This window comes from Numida meleagris, unplaced genomic scaffold (genome assembly GCF_002078875.1).
Source record: "Numida meleagris isolate 19003 breed g44 Domestic line unplaced genomic scaffold, NumMel1.0 unplaced_Scaffold180, whole genome shotgun sequence".
NCBI classification, from domain to species: Eukaryota; Metazoa; Chordata; class Aves; order Galliformes; family Numididae; genus Numida; species Numida meleagris.
This window is the reverse complement of record NW_018363597.1, coordinates 208,614-231,381: the sequence shown is the minus strand read 5'-3', so window position 1 is coordinate 231,381 and position 22,768 is coordinate 208,614. Positions and strand designations below refer to the sequence as shown.

General features: G+C 62.8%; 2 protein-coding genes across 5 annotated transcripts in view; one reads left to right on the top strand and one right to left on the bottom strand.

Annotated features, from left to right (window-relative positions):
* The window catches only part of AGAP3 (ArfGAP with GTPase domain, ankyrin repeat and PH domain 3), a 62,832-nt gene extending 52,187 nt beyond the window's left edge, over positions 1 to 10,645 (top strand). For all 4 annotated transcript variants that reach the window (XM_021382118.1, XM_021382116.1, XM_021382114.1 and 1 more), the window contains 5 exons: positions 5,981 to 6,135; positions 6,548 to 6,638; positions 6,925 to 7,147; positions 9,069 to 9,324; positions 9,514 to 10,645. In XM_021382118.1, coding sequence (XP_021237793.1) covers positions 5,981 to 6,135; positions 6,548 to 6,638; positions 6,925 to 7,147; positions 9,069 to 9,324; positions 9,514 to 9,735 — 947 coding nt within the window. In that variant the 3' untranslated portion in view covers positions 9,736 to 10,645. The remainder of the gene's footprint in view (positions 1 to 5,980; positions 6,136 to 6,547; positions 6,639 to 6,924; positions 7,148 to 9,068; positions 9,325 to 9,513) is intronic.
* A 5,917-nt stretch (positions 10,646 to 16,562) lies between these two features.
* Positions 16,563 to 22,762, bottom strand: GBX1 (gastrulation brain homeobox 1). Its single transcript, XM_021382212.1, has 2 exons — positions 22,246 to 22,762; positions 16,563 to 17,311 (listed from the first exon to the last, which is right to left on the bottom strand). Exons 1-2 carry the CDS (start codon positions 22,703 to 22,705, stop codon positions 16,791 to 16,793), a joined length of 981 nt encoding a protein of 326 aa, XP_021237887.1. The 5' UTR covers positions 22,706 to 22,762; the 3' UTR covers positions 16,563 to 16,790.
* Positions 22,763 to 22,768: the final 6 nt, after the last annotated feature.

Sequence of the window (22,768 nt, the reverse complement as noted above, 5' to 3'; positions counted from 1 at the left end):
GGCAGAGCTTGCTGCTCCCTGCAGCTGGGCTGTGTGCAGCTCCGGGGACTGTGAGCAGCACTCACCCGTGGCTCCAGCTCCATCCTTGGTGGCAAGCTGCTGTTACCTGCCCTGGGGACGGCTCTGGGAAGTGCCCTGTGTGTCTGTGCTCCGTACGAATGGGAGAGCCGGGGCAGTCCTTTTCATGGAATCACAGCATGGCTGGGTTGGAAGGGACCTCACAGCCTACTCAGCTAGCACAGGGCTGAAGCACCCGCCCTGCAGCACGGGGCCCATCCCCAGGACCTGCAGCCCTGGCAGAGGTTGGGGCAGGGCTGGGGTCTGTGTGCCAAGGGCTGTAGTGAGCGCTGGGCTGCAGCCAGTGCTGGGTCAGTGTGTGGCCGTCTGCATCAGAAGCCAAACGAGCAGTGAGCAAACTGGAGTAATGAGCCTCCGGGTGAGGTCCCATCCCCATATCCTGGTGTCCGCACTCGGCTCCAGTGGTGAACCTGGGGCTCAGCACTGCTGATGGCTGATGTCCTGGACAGTGCTCGTATGGCTGGTTCTTCACTGCACCTTTTTTAGGTGCTTTTGCACATTTCCCAGCAGTACTTTCACAGCAGGATCGCCCAAACTCTTTGCTTTCACACAGCCAGCGTGGTGAAAGTGTAAAACTGCTGTGCAGAGTGGGGCTGCAGGGCTCTGCATCCGAGCCAGCATGGCCCGGTGATGCTCCCGCTGGGGGGGGGACATGGGGGAGCGTGGGGACAGCGCCGAGGATGGTTCCACCAGCAGTGCTGGTGCACAGGACCCAGCAGAGCCCCACGGTGAGACCCTGCGGGTGGGTGCAGGCAGCGGGGCAGAGCCAGGAGCTGCAGCCGGCCCCAAGCCGCGTGTGCCAGGCACGCAGCTCAGGTGAGCATCCTGGGAAAGTTGGTGAGGTCTGGGGATAAATTGCCGTCGGTTTATCTCATTTAGGAGGTAATCAGAGCCGGGGACGTGCGGAGCAATTGAATCTTAGTTGTTCTGAAGTATCATAAATCAAACGAGCTGTTGCTTTTTTACATGGGCGCATGTTAAAGAGAGCGCGGTGTCAGGCTGCTAGGGAGCATCAGCAAACTCTGGCAGGCGTGCCGTCGGGCTGCCGGGCTGTCACCGAGCGGCGCGGGCTGCGGGAGCACCACGGCTGCCGGCAGCTGTCAGGGACGGCTCGGCCCAGGAGCGGCGCTGCACGGCACGGCGCTGGGTGCCGGCATCGGGCTGCAGGCACCGCGGGGACGCAGAGCTCCATGGGCAGCAGGGTCCGTCCCCAGCAGCCGAGCCCTGTGCCGCCCTCGTGCCCGCGCTGTGGCTCCGCTTGCTGGCAGCGGCGCGGGGCCGTGAGTCGGCGGAGCACCTTCGTGACGCTCCCTGCACCAGCATCCCTGCGGCTGCCAGAGCTCCGGGGATAATGAACTTCTCATGTGCTTAAAGAGTGATGCAGGGTGCATGGCGAGAAGCTGACAGCCCCTTAATGTGCTGCTCAGCGGCGGCCAAACGACGCAGTTTTGTCTTTGTTTTTTAGTTTTAAAACCCATGGGAAATTGATGGCCAGTAAAGAGTTGTGTTGGGGCGCGGTGCGTGATTAATGCCAACTGTCAGCGGCTGTTGGGGCCGACGGCAGAGAGCTGCAGGCTCGAGGCTGAGCTGCAAGCACGGGGCTGAGCTGTGAACACAGGGCTAAACTGCAAGCACAGGGCTGAGCTGTGAACGCGGGGCTGAACCGAAAGAGGGGAGCGGAGCTTTGAGCACAGGGCTGAGCTGTGAGCACAGGGCTGAACTGCGAGAACGGGGCTGAGCCGTGCTCACTGCACTGCCGGGATCTCAGCGCGGTGCTCGGCCCCCGCCTGCCCCATGCAGCGCAGCGTGTGCATGGCATCACCGTGTCCGTGCCCCCGAGCCCTGCATGCTGCCCTACACCGTGCTCACAGATTGACAGCCCCAGTCTGGGGGGACCCTCAGTGCCCCCCCCCGCATCCCTCAGGAGCATCGTCCAGTCCTGGCTGCAGCTGCTCAGCTGCCTTTGTTGTCCTTCCCCACTATGCACGCTTACGTGTGTGCACACACGCATTCGGTGCCCCAGGATGCACGCCTTCGCCCGGCTGAGTTTGCACATCTCTGTGGATGTCACTGCACGGAGCCCCCCAGCCCCACTGCCCCCAGCCCCACTTCCCCCAGCCCCTCTGCCCCCAGCCCCACATGTCCCTTGGGCACGGCAGGGCAGGACAGGACAGGGCAGAAGGTGCCGGCTCGGCGCGGGGCCATGGAGGACTCTCGGGCGCGGGGCCGGGAGCGCTGCGGGGTCTCCATAGCAATGTTCTGCAGCTCTCCTGGCGGCTCGTCACTGTGGAGGGGGCCCGTCCCCGTTGCACTAATACAGGTTAGGAATATTGGGTTTAATGATCTGCAAAATGAGGAGGCAGCGAGCTGACATTTACGAATGGTGCTGCATCCTTCTCTTCCCAGACGCCTGCTAATTTGTTGATATCCCAAACACCTCATAATGATGTGGTACAGTGGCAGCTTGCAAACAAGCATCCCGGGGCTGGGGGCCCGGCTGCCCGCTCCTGGGCGCTGCGGGAGCTCAGCAGCAGAAGAGCAGGGCTGTGGGCCAGGGACTCCCTGTGGGGCGCAGCCCAGGGGAGCTGTCCTGCAGCTGGGGAGTGCCGCCTCCTGGGCTGCACGTGGGGGCCCTGCAGGGCACGGTGTGCTCTGCTGTTCTGCACCGTTGCAGCGGTGGTCTGGGCACTCCCCAGCGGGACGGGTCCGTGCGCTCCACCGGGTGCTGAAGCCGCCCAAAGGTACCGGTCCTGCTCAGATCGCCCTGCTGAGAGCTGAGCAAAGAGGCCTTGGCACGAGCTGTAGGTGCAGCGCTCTGGGATGCTGTTGCTGCCCTTTCTCCCCATGCTGCTTCCGCCTCCGGTGTCCCTGCTGCCAGGTGGCAGTGCCATCGCCGTGCTCCGCCGGACAGCTCTGCCCTGGGGCACTGTGGGCAGCTGTTTACTCCTGGGGCTGTGTGCACCATGGGGCTGGGGACGATGAGTCCCCAAGGGCCAGTTGCTCACCGGAGCCCTCACCCCGCTCAGTGTGGTGACACGGCCACTTCCCGTGTCCGAGTGCTGCACGCCCTGCCCCGTCCTGGCACTGTGCGGTGCCCTCGTTAATTTTGCTCTCATTTGGAGCACTCATTGCCGGGCAGCGTTGGAGCGGGGTCGGGGGGTTAACGCCCATTAGCAGAGCTGCATCGTGCCGAGCTCTGCTCAGCAGCTCTTCACGGAGCTCAGTCTTTAAAACATCATCAAAAAATCATCAAGAGGGAGAGGGGCGAGCTCCTTCATTTCCACTGCCCACTAATTCTAATGGAGCTGCGTAATGGACTCCCACCAGGGCCCCGTGGGCCGGGAGAGGGGAGATGATGCGAGCCGGGCGCTGCACCAGCCCTGGGACAGCCCTCCCTGTCACCGCACAGCCGTCACTGCCATCCCTCCGCCATCCCACAGCTGCTTGCTGCCATCCCACTGCCATCCTGCAGCCGCCCCCAGGCCTCTCAAGAGCTCCGTCCCCGCAGCGCTGCCCTGAGTTGCTGCAGGGAGTAGTGGTGCTTTCCGTTGCAGAAAGGAGCCTGGTACGGCAGCAGAGCAGCCGCCCTTTGTTCGCTGTTGGCGGGCTCTGTGGGAGCAGCGGCCCTTTGTTCAGCACTGGGCTGGAATCTGCGCGGCACAAAGGAGGACGGAGCTGGGGTCCAGCAGCGTGCACAGGAGGCGGCTGCGGTGCTGGGACAGGGCTGCGGGGCTGCAGAATGCCCCCAGGGGGAGAACGTCCCCAGAGCCCCAGGGGTGTCAGCTGTCTGTCCGGGAGCACCCTGGGCTGGGGACCCCAAGCTCAGAGCAGCCCCAGAGGCAGGTGGGCACCGCAGGGCAGGCACATGCAGGGCTCTGCTGGGGCAGGAGGGTTTGGGCTGGCCGCAGTGGTGCTCTGTGCAGAGGTACTGAGCAGCAAGAGAGAGGAGTGGGGCTGATGTTTTTAGCTAGCGTTGGCCATCTCTGGATGCACACAGTGAGGCCCTCAGGGTCAGAGGCACGCTGGCTATGGGGTTTCGTGGTGTCCACTCTGTGGCCGAGAGCTGGAGGTAGGGGCAGAGCAGCACAAAGCATCGTTTCCTGTCAGGCAAAGGGCAGCAGTGAGGGGACGAGCCCAGCAGCGCGGCTGTCGGCACCCACTGCCTCATCCCATGCTGCCCCACACCTCCCATCCCTGCAGGAGAGGGGCGGTGCTGGCAGCTTCCCCAGAGGCGGTCCCCAGCTGAGAGCAGGGCACGGTGCATGGAGCAGCGTCCCCATCCCGCTGGGTAAGGGCAGGCAGCTGGCACCGCACATGGGACCCTCGTCCTGGGGCTGCTCCGTCCTCCCAAGGTCTGCTGGTGTGGGACGGGGCCCTGCATTCCTGACCCCATCCGTGCTCCCAACCCCACCAGCTGCTGCAGGGCTCTGCAGGGTGCAGCACAGACAGAGCTGGGTGTCTCTCGCTGGGTGTTCTACTCTCAGAAGCAGTGCAGGACCCTGAGCCTGTGTGAGGAGCATGGCACTGCAGCACGGCGCAGGGATGATGTTTACCTTCACGTTGTTCAGAGTGAGAGCTGAGCTGTGCAGGAGGCGGCAGAGCTGTGAGTGCTGCTTAACGCCAGCCATGGTCCTCCAAAGAAAGCGTGAGCCTGGAAGGGGACGCAGCTGTCCCTCCCCAGGGAGCCTTCCCTCAGCAGCAGCCACGGGGCATGTGTGTGTCCAGCCCTGAAAGCTGCCCAGCAGCTCGCCGTCCCCACAATGGGGAGGTGGGCTCTGGCCAGCAGCCCCCGGCCTCATGCTGCCCCCTCTGCAGGCAGAGCCCCCCCCCAGCTGTGGGGCAGGACCTGCTCGCCCCCCCAGGCTCAGCCTCGATCCGGGCCCTTGGCCCCACGCTGCCTCCGGAGCCATGCGGTTGACTCTGCTTTTAATAGAGAGCTGGGAAGGCACATTATGGAGATGAGGGTGTTATTTGCATAACGCTAATTAGGTAATTACAAATCATTTTGCTATGAGCTGAAGCGTGTGCTGTGACATAACGTTTATTAGTCATTCCATTCAGGCCCCGCTTAGTTAAGTCATTTACTGCACTAACTACCGGAGTTGGCAATAAAAGGTGGGTGCAGGCGCTGGGTGCTGGGCAGGGCGGTGCTGAGCACCGTGCTGAGCCCTGCCCGGGTTGGGATGGCAGTGCAGAGAGCCCAGCGGTGGCCAGGGGGAAAACCACATTTCTGGTCCAGGTTTTGGTTGTCTGGGGGCTTTTTCGTTATGTGCAGGGCCCCGAGATACTCGGCCAGGTGCTCGCACTCCCCCTGCTGCAGCTCGATGCAGGGGTGCCCTGCACCCAGGGGGATGGCCACAGCCAACCTCCAGGCGCCTGCACAGCCTGTGGGGCTCCCCAGAAATACCTCTCCAAAGGCAGGAGGCCAGGAATTGGGTCTCATGTGTTTGGCAGCAAGAGAAGGGCTTTGGTAATGGGGTGCATCTTTTGGGACTGCTGCGGGGTGCGGACGCTGTGCTGGGTAGGGCAGCTCCTGGGGATGATGGGCTGCTGGGGGCTCTTGGGGGCTACAGGTCCTCAGAGGGGCTGTTCCCATTGGCAGCAGCTTTCTCCAGGGTCTGGGAGATGCGGGGCATGGAGAGCAGGGCTCCAACAGCTCACAGACCCACAGTGCTCCTGTGTTCCGCAGCCCAGGGCGATAGGGAACGTGGCTGCAGCTGCCGGTGCGTGGCAGAGGAAGCGTGCCCAGGCGGAGCTGTGCAGCAGCAGTGCTGGGCTGGCTCGGACCCCCGGGTCCGCCCTGCACGTCTTCCTCGTGCCTGCCCTGGGGACACCGCCGTCCCTGCCGTGCCTGCACCCCGCGAGGCACGGCCCTGACCGTGCTGCCCCTTTTCTTTTGCAGAGCCAGACGAACCCTTCGAGTTCATCATCGTGTCCCTGACGGGCCAGACGTGGCTCTTTGAGGCCTCAACGTTGGAGGAGCGGGAGCTCTGGGTGCAGGCCATCGAGAGCCAGATCCTGGCCAGCCTGCAGGGCTGTGAGAGCAGCAAGAACAAGGTAAGGGCGGCCGCGTGCTGCCTCATCCTTCCTCTCCGGCATCTGCTTTGCTGCATCCACACCTGCCCTGGGCTGAACGTGTCCTCATCCCTCTGCTCTGAGTCAGGTTGTGTCCCATCCCTGTGGCACTCCCTCCCTGCGTTCCCATCACCTCTCTGGGTTCCCTCCCCAGCTTGGCCGTGCCCCACGTGGCCCCCGCACCCCGCTCTGCCCCTCGCGTAGCCCCGTTCCTCCTGGCCCCCAGCCCCTGCCGCTCAGCTCCCCCCAGATCCCTCCAGTGTTGTGGAACCCTGCACTGCTCGCCCTTGGAGCACAGCGCTGGGGCTCCCGGTGGCCCTGGGGTGGTGGCCCTGGGGGTGGTGGCCCAGAGGACGCCGTGGGCCCACCTGAGGTTGCTGCGGTGTCGTTGCAGGCACGGCTGGGCAGCCAGGGAGATGCGCAGGCCATGCAGGCGGTGCGCACCGCGCGGGGAAACAGCTTCTGTGTGGACTGTGACGCGCCCAGTAAGGAACACGGGGCCGGGGGGGGCTGGAGGGACGGGCAGGGGCGGCACGTCACCAGCAACTTGGCCCCAGGGGGACTTGTGCTGCGGGGCTGCTCCGTCCCCTCCTCAGGGACCCAGTCCTTAGGGGCGGGGAGGGCCCTGCAGGATTGACCCCTCCGCCCTGCTGGCCCCTGGGCTCCTCGCCCCTGTGCCGCTGGGGTGCCTGGGAGGGTCTGCGGGGTGACGGGAAGGGACGGGCTGATGTGCCCGTGCTGGCTGTGCTCCTCTGATGTCACCTCCTGCAGATCCTGACTGGGCGAGCCTGAACCTGGGTGCCCTCATGTGCATCGAGTGCTCTGGGATCCACCGCAACCTGGGCACTCACCTGTCCCGCGTGCGCTCGCTGGACCTGGACGACTGGCCCGGCGAGCTGCTCACCCTGATGGCCGCCATCGGCAACGCGCTGGCCAATGCTGTCTGGGAGGGCGCTGTGGAGGGGTACCCCAAGCCCACCCCCGAGAGCAGCCGGTAAGGGGACGGGCACGGCAGGGACGCTGCTCGCAGCCGCACCGCGAGGTCCGAGGGTACGTGGGGAGGTTGGGAGCGATGAACAGAGGATGAGCAGAGACCCACAGTTGTGCCAGTGGCAGGGTCCTCCTGCCTGCTGTGGGGATGTTACAGCATCACAGAATCGTAGAATCACAGGATGCTTTGGGTTGGAAGAGAACTATAAGACCATCTAGTTCCAACCCCCTGCTACAGGCAGGGGCACCTCCCACCAGACCAGGTTGCTCACAGCCCCATCCAGCCTGGCCCTGAGTGCTTCCAGGGAGGGGGCATCCACAACCCCTCTGAGCAACCCATTCCAGTGTCTTGCCATCCTCACAGTAAAGAATTTCTTCCTCATATCTAATCTAAATCTCCCCTCTTCCAGTTTAAAGACATTTCCTCTGGTCCTGTCACTACCTGCCCTTCTAAAAAGTCCCTCCCCAGCTTTCCTGCAGGCCCCTTCAGGCACTGGAAGGCCGCTATAAGGTCTCCTTGGAGCCTTCTCTTCTCCAGGCTGAAGAGCCCAGCTCTCTCAGCCTGTCCTCGCAGGGGAGGTGCTCCAGCCCTCTGAGCATCTTCATGGCCCTCCTCTGGACCTGCTCCAACAACTCCACGTCCTTCTTATGTTGGGGACTCCAGAACTGGATGCAATACTCACAGAACGCGGTGCTCACTGGGTGCAGTAATCACAGGATCATGCAATGGTTTGAGTAGGAAGGGGCCTCTGAAGGCTGTCTAGCCCAGCTCCCCGCAAAGCACAGGGACACCCACAGCTCCGTCAGGCGCTGAGAGCCCTGCCCTCTGACCCTGAGTGTTTCCAGGAGCGGGGCACCCGCCACCTCTGTGGGCAAACTGCCAGCACTTCAATGTAAACAACTTCTTCCTTGTATCCAGACATCTCCCCTCCTTTTGTTTGAAACCATTTCCCCTCGTCTTGTCACAACAGACCCTGCTAGAAAGTCTGCGCTGTTCTTTCCCGCAGCGTCCCTTTAGATAACAAAGGGCCGCTCCCAGCTCTCCCCGGAGCCCTCTCTTCTCCGGGAGCCGTCCCTTCCCAAGGAGAGGGCTGTCCCACCCTCCGGGACCCGGCAGGGCTTACGGCCGCACGCTGGCTGCTGGAGCCCAGCTGGCCGCGAGGCAGAAGGGGTTAACAGACACTTGGCAGCGCGTGTGGGTCTCAGGGGTGCGTCCCTTTCAGGCCCTTGTCTGTCCCTATCGGAGCGCCTCTCCTGTCACTCATCCCGACAAGAGCCCATTCTGCCGCTTATCAACGGATAAGAGCGGGTCAGGGGGCGGCGGCAGTGAGCATGCTCCGCGCGGGGCATTGATGGCCGCCCGCCAGATGCAGATGGATAGAATGGCAGCAGATAGCGGCGGCACGGCGCGCATCGATCCGGCGGCCCCACAGCGCCGGGCGGGACGGACGCTGCCACAGCCTTTGTTTGCTGCAGGCGAGACGGCGGCAGCGATAACGCTCCCGCGGCACCGTGCGCGGCAGCCGGCCTTCCCCGCTGCCGGCCGGGTGCAGCACGGGGCAGGCCGTCCCCGGGCTGGCGTGGTGCAGGCGGGCAGGGGAGCGTGGGGCAGTGCGTGGAGGGGCCCGGAGGAACCGCTTTGCGGGATGGCAGCAGTAGCTCTGGGTGCGAGCGTATACCCAATGTCCAGGCACCACGCGGAGCCATGGGGCGGTACAGACGGGTGTGTGCACGGCGTGTGCGAGGAGCAGCGTGATGTGCACGGAGCCCCGGTGGCAGCGGTGCACGTGGCGCCGCGAGGGACCGTGCGGCGGGGTCTGCGCGTGACGCACACGGGATGCTCGAGGGGCAGCGCTGGTGCACGCGCCCCGCGGCACTCGCAGCCCGGGTACGTCGGCACCCCTGTGACGCTGTTCCGCCCACAGGGAGGAGAAGGAGCGCTGGATCCGCGCTAAGTATGAGCAGAAGCTGTTCCTGGCGCCGCTGCCGCAGTCGGACATCCCACTGGGGCAGCAGCTGCTGCGGGCGGTGGTGGAGGACGACCTGCGCCTGGTGGTGACGCTGCTGGCACACGGCACCAAGGAGGAGGTCAACGAGACCTACGGGGACGGCGACGGGCGCACGGCGCTGCACCTCTCCTGCGCCATGGCCAACGTTGTTTTCACGCAGCTGCTCATCTGGGTAAGGCCGCGGCGCGGCACCTCCAGGCACGGTCACGGGGCTGCCCCTCGGACGTCTGCTCCCCTGGGATCCCCCCGGCCCAGCAGCAGCGCCCTGGGCACCGCTCATCTTGTCCCCCCGCTCCCCCGGTGCCGTGGAGCCAGCCCCGTGCCGCGGGTGCCGCTGACGGCCGCTTTCTCTCCTGTGCAGTACGGGGTGGACGTGAAGAGTCGGGACGCCCGGGGGCTGACCCCGCTGGCCTACGCACGGCGCGCGGGCAGCCAGGAGTGCATCGACATCCTGCTGCAGCACGGCTGTCCCAGCGACGGTGCCACGCTGACCCCCAGCCTGCCGCGCCGTAACGCCAACGCCAACAACAACACCTGCGCTGCCGTGCCGCCCGAGCTCAGCGCCGGCCCCAGCGCGGTGTAGCTCCCTGCAGCGGGGCCAAGGGCCGTTCCCTGTGTGCCCCCCCCCCCGCCGTGGACCCCTGCTCCGGCCGTGCTGTGCCCAGGTCCCGGGGGCTCTGCGGATGGAAGGGGGAGCTGTGCAGGCCCAGCGCTGTCTGCGTGCGGAGGGTACTCTGGGTGGGGACTCGGTACCCACGCCTCGTAACTGGTACAGGGGAAGGAGAGGCAGTTCCTTTGTGCCCCCACCACGCTCCCGCGTAGGCAGTGCAGGGCTGGAGGCGGTGCGTGGTGCTGCCCACCCCTGTGCATCGGCACGGGGAGGACCGGTGCTGCCCCTGTCCCTCTGCCCTCTTTTTGGCCACGAGGTGCCCCAGTGCGGTGGGGCAGCAGGGGGCAGTGGGAGGTGTACGCTTCTTCACCGCAGCCCTCTGCCCCTCTCTGCTTCTGGCCAGTACGGGGGGGTCCCCTCGCTGGTACTGCCCCCCCCCCACACTGATGTAAAGGGAACGTCCCTTCCTGCAGCCCCCGGACGGACCCCTTAGCCTCACTGGTTACCAGAGGGACAGAGGACGCTCGCCCCGGGGCCCATCTGTGTCTGTCTGTCTGTGTAGAGTCACCGTCCCACCAGGTTGAAGCCCCGCAGCCATCCACGGTGCCTCCGCCCCGCGGGTCCCGCTGCACCCGGGCTGCTCTGTGGCTGAGCAGGAGAGGAGCGCGGCGCCTGCTGTGGTTGGGGCCATCCTGCAGCTGAGCGCCGGGACCCCGAGGCTTCGAGCGCTGACGTGGAACGTCTCCATCACTTGTGTATAAAGTGTACATTGGAAATATTTATATGGACACTCTGTATATAGTGTTTCTTTGCCATGAATTGCCCTGTGTGTGTTACCTGCAGCCAAGGAGATGAAGGCCAATAAAGCACCCACTTCCTGCCAGCGCGGCTCCGTGTGCTGCCCTGGGGCTCCGTGCCCGCGCCGGGGGCTCAGCTGTGCTCTTGGCGCAGACACAGACCTTCAGCCCTTCCTCCTTCACCTGCGCTGCTGACAGCGGTGCTGGGCCCCCCGGGGGCTGTGCCACGGGGTGGAGTGAAGGATCCTGTGCCCCCCTGTCCTGTGTGATACCAAGAGAACATCTCCCCCCGCTGCAGCCCCCTCCCAGCTCCGCTTCTCTCTTCTCACGGTGGGGCTGCCCCACTGGAGGCTGCAGGTGAGGAACGTACCCTCCTCTGGAGTCAGAACATTTTCACGTGTGCACGTGTCCCCATCCCCATCCTGGTCCCTGCTGCCCCTCTTGGGCTGCCCCGTGCTCTGCCGCTCCTGCCCGGCCGCTCCGCTGCCCCCGCACAGCCGCACGCGCACCCCGGCCCCGGCCCGGTGCTGGGTTTGGTTAATTTCCTGGCGACTGCATTAGTGGGAATGGAAGCCGAGGGACGGCAGCTCCTCTGGGGCCCATTAATCATCCCCCTCAGACAAGCTGCCTTGATTACAAGTGGCAAGAAATTCATTAGGGCTGCGGCTCTGACAACTTTTATCTGCGCGGCTGGATCTGACTCATTAGGCAGCCAAATTAAAGCCATGATGGGCCCTGATGAAATTCACTGCTTGTTTATCTTGTGCGATCTGATACATCTGCCCATACATCATCTCCCGTGCGGGATCCCGCCCGGCCCAACCCTGGCACCTCCCTTCCCATCCCGCCCTGCCCCGATCCCACCGTGCCCCCAGTGCAGGGCTCTGCTGGCACAGCCCCGGCCCCCGGCACAGCCCCGCATTCAGACCCACGTTTGGCCCCCAGGGTTGGCCCTGGGGTCAGCGCTGTGGCCGTGCCCGTGGGGCCACATGAGGACACAGCCCTGAGCAGCCCCCCCGTGTCCACGCAATGCCCATAGCAGTGTGCAGCCCCCAGAGCACCCGCAGCACTGCAGCTGGGTCCTGTGGCAGTGACACCCAACCCAGTGTCCTGCAGCAGCACCGCCAACCCGGCGCCCTGCTGCTGCCCACGTCCTGGGAGCCAGCAGCTGCCCCTATGCCAGCATGATGTGATGTGGCAGAGCCCAGACAAGGAACAAAGGTCCTTTTCTCAGCTCACGTGGGCAGTAGGGCCACGGCGGGCAGCGAGCACTGTGGGGAAGCAGCAGGGGACCTGCAGGTGAAGCTGCCTGTGGTCTGGAGCAGCGTGGCACAGCCCCTTCAGGAGGCAGGAGATGCCCCATTGCCGCCTGCCTGCTGCCGCCCTGCAATGCCGTCCCTGTCCTCAACGCAGCCCCTGTGGGCCGTCCCCATGCACCTGTCACTGCAGAGCTCCCGGGCGCCTGTGTGCCCGGCTGTGCAGCGCAGCAGTCATCAGAGCCTGGGAGGGCAGGGGGACAGGGCTGCGTCCCCAGGGGCTGAGCCCCACGGCTCCTGCAGGCACTCCCATAGCATCCCGCCCTGCAGCTTGGTGGTGCTTCGGGATGCGTGGGGGCCGGAGGTGGAGCTCTGGGGAGCGGCACAGCTGCCCCAGCAGAAAACACAGGTGCCCTGTGTCCCAAGCATTAGCACTGAACAGCTGCAGAGCGTCTGCGCTGCGCTGACGGTGGTGAGGCACGGTTCTGGCTGCACCGCTGGGGCTGTTCCAGCGCATCTCAGCACGGCCAGGTCTGCCACCAAGGGCACCAGCAGCACCCCTTGGATCTCCGTAAGGCACGGAGCTGTGCAGGACAGCTCGTTGCGGTGCCAGCACGCACCCAGCTCAGCCCTTCTCCAGAGGTTTGCCCCAGCAGCGGCTCTGCAGGTGTCAACGAGCTGCCCTGTACAGATGCACGCTGCAGGGACTGGCACATGTAGGCACCTGGGAAGGGCCGAGCGACACCCAGCAGAGCCCAGAACTATTAGTGCTTCTGATACGGGGCTGGGGGCTGAGCAGCTCCTTGCTGGGTCCTGCGCCCTCCCAGCAGCGCCTGAATGAACTGGGGGACAGGATACGTGATGCAGGGAAGGCAGAGCAATGCAAAGCGTGCAACCGGCATGAGGGAGAGCCGAGTTCAGCTGCGCAGTGCAGGGTCTGCACAGAGCTGCAGTGGGGGGAGCACATGGGATTGCAGCTGTGGGTGCAGAGGGGCAGCACCGGGGGATGGTGGAGCGGGCGCCGTGGGCAGCGTCGGGTGGGGGTGAGGCTGTGCACAGCACCGGGTCGGGGAGCTGAGGCTGTGGCAGCACTGGCATTCTGCTGCTGAGGTCATCACAGCCAAGCCCGCTACCACCCCCCCCCCCATGCACCTCCACTCTGAGCTCTGCTGGTGCTGTGGTTGTGGCTGTGGAGGCACTGCAGGTGGACAGGGCTCCTGACCCTTCCTATGTGCCAGTCCAGTGGGAAAAGGGTTGTTCCTGTCCTGCCCAGGTGCAGTCAGAGCCCATTTCTCCCTGTGGGGCGGAGGTTCTCTGCATAGCAGGGTTCTTGCGGTGGTGACACTCGCTGCACAGTGTAATTCACCTCAAAGGGTATGACCCACGCAGCGGGGTCGCAGGCTCCCCACTGGGCTACGCACCCTTGTCCCAGGGCCAGAGGGCCTATACCAGGCACCGCTGCACAGCTGCTCTGGAAATCACAGCACGGCGTTCCCTGCCGGGAGCCTCCAGCATCTCCACCTCACACCCGAGCAGGTCCTGGGGAGCCCGTGCAATGCGCAGCAGCAGCGTGCTGTGGGCCAGCAGCTCTTCGGACAGGCTCGCTGTCGGGGTGTGTTATGAACCGTGTTCGTCGTACTGAAAACCCTGTCCTGACAGCAGACCAATGAACATCCCATCTGATGCAGTCACTGCCATTTTCCTAGTTCTTTAAGAATCACTTTCCTAGGAAATGCGTGAGCGGGTCTGTGCAGAAAGGATTCCCTGGTAAAGGATGAAACTGACTTTATGAGGGCAAAAAAGTCTTGTATATATATATATATAAATATATACGTGTATGTTGGTGTATATACGGTGTCTATATATCTACCTATGTCTGTCTATCTACCATATGTCTATGTATCTGCCTTTCACTGTGCGCGTGTGTGTGTTTGGGTGCCCACCTGAGAGTCCCTTCCTCCTCACACCTACTCCAGGGCACCAGGCACGAGCTGATACATGGGAAATTCCAACTAGATGCATGGAAAACAAACTCCCGGGAAGGCTTTCAGGCCCTGGACCAGGCTCCCAGCGATGCAGTGGGATGCCCATTCTTGGAGATGCTCGGGGCCAGCTGGACTCGTTCCTCAGCATCCTCCCCTGACAGACAGCTTTGAGCAGGTGTTGGAGCAGAGACCTCCAGAGGTTTCTTCGTGACCACATGGCTCCATCACAGCAGGGCTGTCCTTACTGCCCGGGTTTTTGGTGCTCTCCTCCCTCTCCAGCCTCAGCGGTGCAACACCTACAGCTCTGGCTCGTGGGGCACCCTCTGCCCCAGCAGCTCTTCTGCTGGGATGTGCTGCAGCCACACTGTGCTGTGCAGCCAGTGCCATGCACTGCATTCACTGGAGTGCTGCAGTGATTTTCTCAGCGCCGTGCAGGAGGGAGGAAACTCATCCTGATGCGCAACGTTCACAGGGAGCTCAGTTCTGTGCTGCAGGAGGAGCACGGAGCTGCTCTGCAGCTCTCTCAGCACTCCGGGTGACAGCAGTGAGTCTGTCCCTTCCATCAGCACCAAACTAAGTGTTGCCTCTCTGCAGCTCTTTTAGTTACATTAGCATCAGTGTTTGTAGGGTTGCATTGTATAATGGTTCTTGTGCACGCTGAGTCCATGGCAGCGGTGGGGGGGGGGGAGATGGGATGAGAACACGATGAACCGATGCTATCGCTGGAGCAGGACACACCAACCTGCAGCATCAGCTGGAAATGCCAGGTGAGAAAAGGGGCTTCTCAGGCACTGCAAAATGCATCTCAGTACCTTTCAGTGGCACCGCTCCCAGCACTGCCGCTGCGGTGTGTTCCAGAGCACGGGGCTGTGCCACATGGGGTTACAGTGGCAGCAGCACACGCCCCTCACGTGCACACGTTTACAGTCACAGAGCACTGCTCATTGCTGCACAATCATTTTCTTCTGCCCCTCCACTGCTGCCTCCTTCCTTGCCTGGCCCAGATCCAGCGCAGGAGCTGCTGCAAATTCTGCACGTGGCATCTGTCCCCTTCTGCAGCCATGTAAGGTTGATACGTTTATGTTCTGTGCCTCAGCCCAACCTGGACCTAAGAAGGGAGAAGATACCTGAGCACAGCTCTCAGGTGCAGGCAGCTCTGCCACAGCGTCCCAAGGGCACTGCCACTCCCCTGGGCAGCGTGTGGGGGGTGGGGGGGCAGCTGCCAGAGGAATCCCACTTCCCCTGATCCGCAGTGAATCACAGAACCACAGGATTTTAGGGGTTGGAAGGGACCTCTAGAGATCATCGAACCCAATTTCCCCGCAAAGCAGGCCCCCTACAGCAAGCAAATGCCAACAGATGCTGCACTTGAGCAGTCTGAGCCCACAGCGAGAATGCTGCATCTCCTTTCCAGCTCAGTGATGCAGGGGACAGAGACAGAATCCATCCCAACGTGGCCGCAAGAAGCCCCTTGCACCCCACAGCCACGGGGCTCAGCTGTGCTGCATGAGCATGGGGCCACGCTCCCCACCAGGAGGAGACACCTGCTGAGGAGGGAAGGGCTATAAGAGGGAGGGAGCCTCCCCCAGGTGGCGTGGAATTGGATTTTTTTTATTATTATTTATTTATTTATTGGTAGTGGTTCAGAGGGCGTCTGGAGGGTGTGCAGCTAAACAGCAGGAGCTCTGCACGTAGATCCTGAGGCTGTGAGTTCTCCACCTTAGAGATCTCCAATCCCACCTGAGCATTGGGTGTCCTGCTCTGGGTGGCCCTGCTGGGGCAGGGGGGAACTAGAAGGACCCTGAAGTGCTCGTAGCCTCAGCTATTCTGTATCTCTGAGACATCAGCACTGGCTGTCAGGGATGTCTCCCACTCTCAGAAGCTGTGTCTTCCGAGGAGGGGTGCAATGACCAACCAGACCCTGCGTCAGTATCCCAGCAGCAACGTCCCACATCCTTAGAGAGAACCTTCTACCTGTTTGGGGTGGGATTGCATCGGGTGTTACTACCACATGAGCTCTCTGGGTGATGTTCTTCAAACCAGCAGGAGAGGGTTCCATGGCCGGACATCCAGTCCTGGAACCAAAAGGTCTCCTGCACTGTCGGCCCAGCACTGTGTGTGCAGCTGTGCCCTTCGCAGAACTGGATCTTCATCAGGCCCTGGAGCTGAGCTCAGTGAAGAGAACCCTCCTTGGTTTTGAATACAGAGAGCTGGAGAGCATCACGCTGCTGGACCTTAGTGGTGCCGTCAGCGTGAGCACGCACAGAGCTGACGCGGGGCTCTGGAGCAGCCCTGGGGCAGAGGGCAGGGAGCTGCAGCGTGGGCCTCTGCTCGGCTCAGGGCCGGTCCTAACACGAGGCTGCGGGACGGGCAGGGCTTTGCCTGCAGGACCTCGCACATCTGCCAGCGTGTGGACCGGACCCGGGCGGAAGGCGGGGCGGGGGGGGGATTCCTCCTGCGCTGGGGCGCACCGCTCGCCTCGGGCAGGCTGCAGCCGGCGGAGCGGCTCCGGCGGAGGCAGCGGGCGGCCGTGGGGGGCGGCCCCAAGGATGCTCCAGCCACCGCCGCGGGGTCCGGGCCCTCCCGCTTCCCAGCGCCGGCGCCGGACCGGGCTCATCGGGGCCCCGAGCCCACGGCTGCTCCTCGCAGCGCTGCCCCGCACCGCACCGCACCGCCGCTCCGGCCGCACGCCCTCCCCGCGCATTATCGCGGCAGAAGCTCCATAGAAAATAATTTATTGAAATCACAGCTATACACGGGCGGGCGCTGGCGGACAGCGCGGCCCCGGCCCGGCGGGGAGAAGCGGGCGCGAACGCGGCGTGGTGGGCGGGCGGCCCTCGCTCCCCGCGGCTCGGACAGACGGACGCGCCACCGTATGTACAGAGTTTACACAGAATAAATAAGGGACATGTACAGAGGAGTGCGAGCGGCCCCGGGCCCCTCCCGCTGCCGGCGCTCCGCCCGCCCCAGGGTCCGAGAGCCCCAGCCGCTCAGGGCCGGGCCCCCTGCTCGATCTGCTGGTGCTGGCTGCGCACGGCGAAGCGATTGACGTGCACCGGGATGGGCACCACGATCTTGGGGTTGCGGACGGGCTCGCCCGAGCGGTTGCTAACGTTGCCCGCCTTGATGCGTTTCCACTTGGCGCGGCGGTTCTGGAACCAGATCTTCACCTGCACCTCGCTCAGCTTCAGGGCGTGCGCGATCTGCGAGCGCTCCGTCAGCGAGAGGTACTTCTTGCAGTGGAACTCCTTCTCCAGCTCCAGCAGCTGCTCGCTCGTAAAGGCCGTGCGCCGCCGGCGGCTCTTCCCGGCCCCGGAGCCCGGCGGGGGCTGCTCGGCCGCGGGGCCGCCCTTCCCCTTCCCCTTGGGGCCCAGCGCGGCCGCGGCCGCCCCGTCCAGGAAGGGCTCCTCTTCGCTGTCGCCCGCCGAGCTCTCCTCCTCCCGCTCGCTGCACGGCGTCGCCGCCGATTTCACCTCCAGCTTCTCCTCGTCCGAGCTGTACGCCTTGGAGTCTGCGGGGCACACAGGGTCAGCGCCCGCACCCGGAGCCCCCGCAGCCCCGCTCCCAGCGTCCCGCCCCGCCGCGCTGTCCCCGCAGCCCCCACGCACCCCGCGCATCGCAGGGTACGAGGCACTACCTGCACCCGCCCCTACCCCTTTCCCGCTGTGACAGCAGCGCTGCCGCACCCCGGCAGAGCACCACAGAGCCCTTCCAGGGCTTGTCCAGTCCTCTGCAACCCAAGAGGAAAACGAGCGCCTTGCTCCTCGCTCAGCTCAGCCCTCCCTCTGCCCCATCCCATTGCATCTACCACTGTTCATCCATCAAGAGCCAGCCCGCAGGAGCTGAAGGATCTTCCCGGGCAGCATCCCGAGCTGGTTCCAGCCAGCAAAGCTCTGCGGGGCTCCCATGGAGCGTCTGCTGCCTTACCTCCCTCTCTGCAGCAGAGGTGTACAGACAGGGAACAATGTGTGCAGGCAGCTGATGACCAAGTCTTGGGTTCCCCTACCACTCTGTGCAAAAGAGAAGGCCCGACATCCAGGACCTCATCCCAGGCACCCCAGATGGAAGGAAGGATCTGGACCCCAGGAAACACCTCCAATATGTCACCTGAAGCCATACCGGTAGGATACAGTGGGGATAGACTTTCTTCTTGTCTGTTTCTTGTGGTCCAAACTGGTGCCTGAATGGTCAAACAGCCACACAGCAAGAAAGAATATGGGTGGGAGCAATGGAGAAGAAAGCAACCTGGAAGCAGTCGCTTTCCTGACAGAAGGGTTCCAACAAAGGCCTCCCAGTAGATAGAGTGAAAAGGTGCTCCTGGCCACAGCCCGGGGTCACAGCGAGAGAGGAGGAACCAGAAGCAGATGAAAAAGCTTTGCCCTCATGCTGAAACCAACGAGATCTCCAGGATCAACCCAGGGGCAGGAACCGCAGCTGGAAGGAGCTGGCGCTGAAGCACCATCACTCAGTACAATCCTACATACAGAAGGAGCAGCAGCAGTTTAAGCAGTGTCAGGGGACCAGCGTGTGCCTCTGGTGCTCCAGAAGCTCCCTTCACCTCAGAAGAAGGCTGGACAGCCCTCCGGTGCCTGACAGTGCAGGGTTGCAAATACATGAGCAGCAGCTGCAAGAAGTTGCTCAAACCCAGGAGGCGTTCGTACAAGCCTGGTTGTCGTGGGGCTCCTACATCTCTTGTCAGTCCTGCAGCAAGGCTGTGGCTGCCTGAGAGTAGGCCAGTGACTTTGGAGATCTGAAATTGTGTCTCTGCTCCTCCTGTCTTGTGCAGCAGTAAAGAAACACCTTCATATCTACTCGGATACAGGAGAATGGACAGCACTTTCTTCCTGATGTCTGAGAGCAGGGAGAGGTCTCCCATATTCATGGAAATGTAGTAAAGACCTGGGAACTTTGTGCCTGTGGGGCTGATGAGCAGCAGCAGGTGACACAAAGCACGTGGCAACCCGTGCATGGCCTCATGCAAGCAGCAATTCTGCCCAAGAAAAGGAGGGCTTTCATTTCTGTGTACCTGCCCTGTCTGTGGGCACACAAGGCCTGACGAGATGAGAAAGCTCTTACGAGGACATCGTTGTCTCCTCCAAGGGTGCTCATAGGCCTGCTCAGACTCTGCCCTTCCGCACTGACAGAGGACAGGACCAGCAGCACACCATGAGATGGTGCTGAGCTGGGATGTGCTGCTGTGGGAGCTAATGGTGAACCAAGAGACTGGAGGAAGTCTGAGCTGCCTACTGCAGCGCATCACCTCGTGAAGCAGGTGCTATCTGAATACACTCACCATAGCCAGACCACAGGTTTTAAAGTCACTGACTGGTTTGTATCTTGTATCTCATAAAAGGGCTGAGCTTGCAGGAAGGAACTCAGACTGCACGGTGGACTGTAAAGCAGATGTTTTTACAAAGAAAATTGGTATGTTGGACCATTTACCACCTGGTATGTCCTCATCGAGGACGTACAGAGGCAGGGGAGCCCAACCCATTGGTGGGAGCTGTACTGAGGCTGTTGGCACAAAGTGAAGTGTTGAGACTTTGAAAAAATCAACAAGACAGTAGACCCAGAATAGGACTGGTCCATCTCTTCGCTCCTCACAAAGTCCCAGTTCATCATTGACCTCATTATGGATTTGATGTGCATGGTGAGGAGAGACTGGCGAGCGTTACGGGTGGCAAAGTTATAGAAACAGGGTCAGGAGGACCTGGCTCAAGAGCAGGTGTTGTGAGAGCCAGAAGAGCCCCGTGGTGCTAAATACTCAAGAGCTCCTTGTCATGCTTATTTATAGGGAACAACACAGGACTTTTCCACCCTAATTATTCTCAGACCTAACTGAATGTGGATTTACTGCATGGGCCCAAGAGAGGTTGGATGTTGGTGGAGATCTCTGCAGCTCAGGAAGAAATGAGCTCTTGGGAGAGATGTGGAGGGCTGGGTGCACTGAGTGCCATTGCTTGGGAGTCACGCTCCTCATTGCAGCTGTAGCAACAAAGCAGCCCCCAGGCTTTACTACTTCCTACCACCAGTTTCCCTGTGTGCCTCTCCCCCCTCAAGAAGTGTGACCACAGCTGGAAGCCTGAAACACAGTAGGTGCAGAGAGCGGTCCTAAAATGGAGCAATGACTCCTCTGACTGATCTAGCAAGCAGCTGAACTTGTCTACGTGGACACCTGCACAGGGGAGGCACTAATGGAGGCTGGGGTCAGAAATCATCTCTTCAGGGTATAATTCACTCAGTGTCAGCAGACAGACAAAAGGAGGCCCCTTAGCATGGTTCTTCTACAGATAAGAGATCTGCAGAACACCTTGCCCCAGGGTGTAGCTAATACCAAGTTTGTCTCCTTTCTGGTGAGCTCCAGAGGAGACTAAATAAGAACATAGAAAAGGATTCGGTCAAAGGTTGCTACATACACAGAAATGGCAGCTGGCTGAGGAGGCCACTGAGCTGCAGTGTTAGGAGGCTGTTTTAGGAAGTATTGCATAAGATCATGCTCTCTCACTTTTCCCTGGACTATTGGTTTTGGCCAGGGCCACAGCCAGGATGCTACAGAAAACTGCATTACAGCTGGGAATCGTATTTCCCTGAATTTCTTAATTGTGGAAAAGCCCACAGCAACCATCATGGTTTCCATTTGACCTGGTTGGTAAAGCAAGCCCCACTGTCCATCTCCGTGGGCCTTGACAGGTACAGCTAAGAGAAAAATTACATACAGGAAAATACATATTAGGCTTGACAAGTCCTCTTGGACCTGGGCAGAGGTGCCCACACGGCTCCACATGGGCAGAAGAGGAAGCATCCTTCACAGCTTCAGAGCAGGAGCAGTGCTGAGAGCTGCTAACAGGCAGCAGTGAGTGAACAGCAGCAGTAAGACACATTTCCTTCCATCGTGTGAACAGTCACAACAGGGTGAGCCTCAGAGACACAATTTCTCAATATCAGAAATGTCCAATTTTCAGAACAGCTCATCTGAGTCCCTCAGGAGGACAACACGTTGAGCTCAGGTACAGAGGAGCCACAGAGGGAGATGAAGTACAGTGCAGCTCATTTCCCTACAGAGTGGGGGGATGTGAGCACACAGACGCAGGTTTTGGCCAGGGCAGTTCTGTTCCTGAGGAGACTTTCAAAACAAAAGTGAGACCGCTCTGGGTGTTTGACTCAGCACAGAGCACTTAGGGATCACCAAGGCTCAGAAACAAATAAAGGCAGTGGAGAGGCAAAACGCTGCAGTTGTCCTAAACCAGAGACTGGTTTCAAGGGATACCTGCGTGTGTGCAACAGTCTTCTGAGCAAGGAACAAGTCAGGGCAAGGAGAGGAGCCGGGCTTACCCGGGAGAGTCTAACGGGAGGACAGAGCACAGCCAAGCCCCGCAAGAAGTTGCAGAGGCTGCTCAGCACAGGAAGACAGTGAGACAAAGGTGGATCTCGGAGCTGTCGAGAGGAGGCAGAGCTCAGGACAGGCCGTGCCAGAGAAAGGCAGCGTTTGGTTTGTCTCAGCCGCGCTGCAGAGGAGAAGCCTCAATCCCCGTGCTGCAGGAGCAGAGGTGGAAGAGAGCAAGAGCTGGAGCTGGCAGAGAAACACAGCGCAACAAGTCACCGGGGCGGGTACCTGCACACCCGGGGAGGTTCACAAAGGCGAGTGCCGTGGTGGGAGCGGGCTCCGGACAGCACCGAGCAGGAGCCCGAGCGAAGCCGCCGCCTGCCCGCGCCGTCGGGCAAAGCCGGGGCCGCGGGCGCAGTGAACCGGAGCAAAGGTGAGCGGGGCCGCGGGCGGCGCGGGGCCGCCGTTGGCCACGGGGCAGCCCCGCGCGTCGCCTCCGCGGCGCGGGACCGGGATGGAAGCGGGACCCGGAACGGGCCAAACTGGGGGAGAGCGAGGGCTCGGTCGGAGCCCCCGCCCCGCGGGTGAACAGCGCAGACCTCCAGAGAGCACCGATCGGCATCTGGACGGGACCGACACGCCCCGCGGCCCTTCCGCCTCGCCCGGCCGGGACGGGAGCCAGCACCTCGGAGAGCTCCGCGCCGCCCCGTCCCACCGGGCCGCCCCCGCACCACGGTCCCGACCGGCGGCTGCGGCGGCTCGCGCTCCGTGCGGCCCGGACGCGGCGAGAGGAGTTTGTCTCCGAGCCACGAAAGTTGCGGGCGTTGCGGAGGCGGCGCGGAGCGGAGGGCAACCGGCCCGGTCCCCTCGCCGGGCACAATGGGGCAGAGCGGAAGCTCAGCGGCGAGCAGCCCCCCTCGCCCGCAGGCGCGGCCCCGCCGCATCCCGCACCCGGCGCGCCGCCTCCGGGAATCCCGCCCCGGGTTGCTCAGAGCCAGCGGCGCCGCTCGCCCGCCCGCAGCCAGCACCGAGGGCGCGGACGGAGGCCTCGAAAGGGGCGGGCGGGCGGCGCCGCCCACGGAGAGGCTCGGGGCTCCCGGGGCCGGCGTCGCCTCTCTTACCTGCCAGGCCTGGGAAGGGGTCCGGGAAGTGCAGCGGCGGCTCGGGCGGCCCCTTGTCGCGCCCCGGGGGCAGCTCCTCCGGCTCCAGGCCCTCGGCGCCCCGCCGGCAGCCGGCATCGGGGGTGGCGCGCGGCGGGGGCAGCTCCTGCGGTGGGTAGAAGCCGTCGGGGGGCTCGGAGAAGCTGGGCAGCGCCGTGGTGAGCGCCACCATGGAGGGCACGGCCTGGCCCAGGCTGGCGCAGAAGGTGTTGGTGAGGCGGCCGGCGAAGGAGGCCAGCGGCGCGAGCGGCGGCAGCCCCGACTGCAGCGGCGCGTGGGACAGCGCCTGCGGCAGCACCAGCGGCCGGTACGGCATGAACATGGGGTACCCGGTGTAGAGCAGGTGCCCGGAGCGCGGCGGCGGCGTCCCGATGAGCGAGTCGATGGAAAAGGCGGTCCCCTGGCCGCTGGGTCTCTGCATGGCGAGCGGGCGCCGCCGGCTTAGCCGGCACCAACTTTCCGGCGAGCTCGGGCCGCCGCCAAC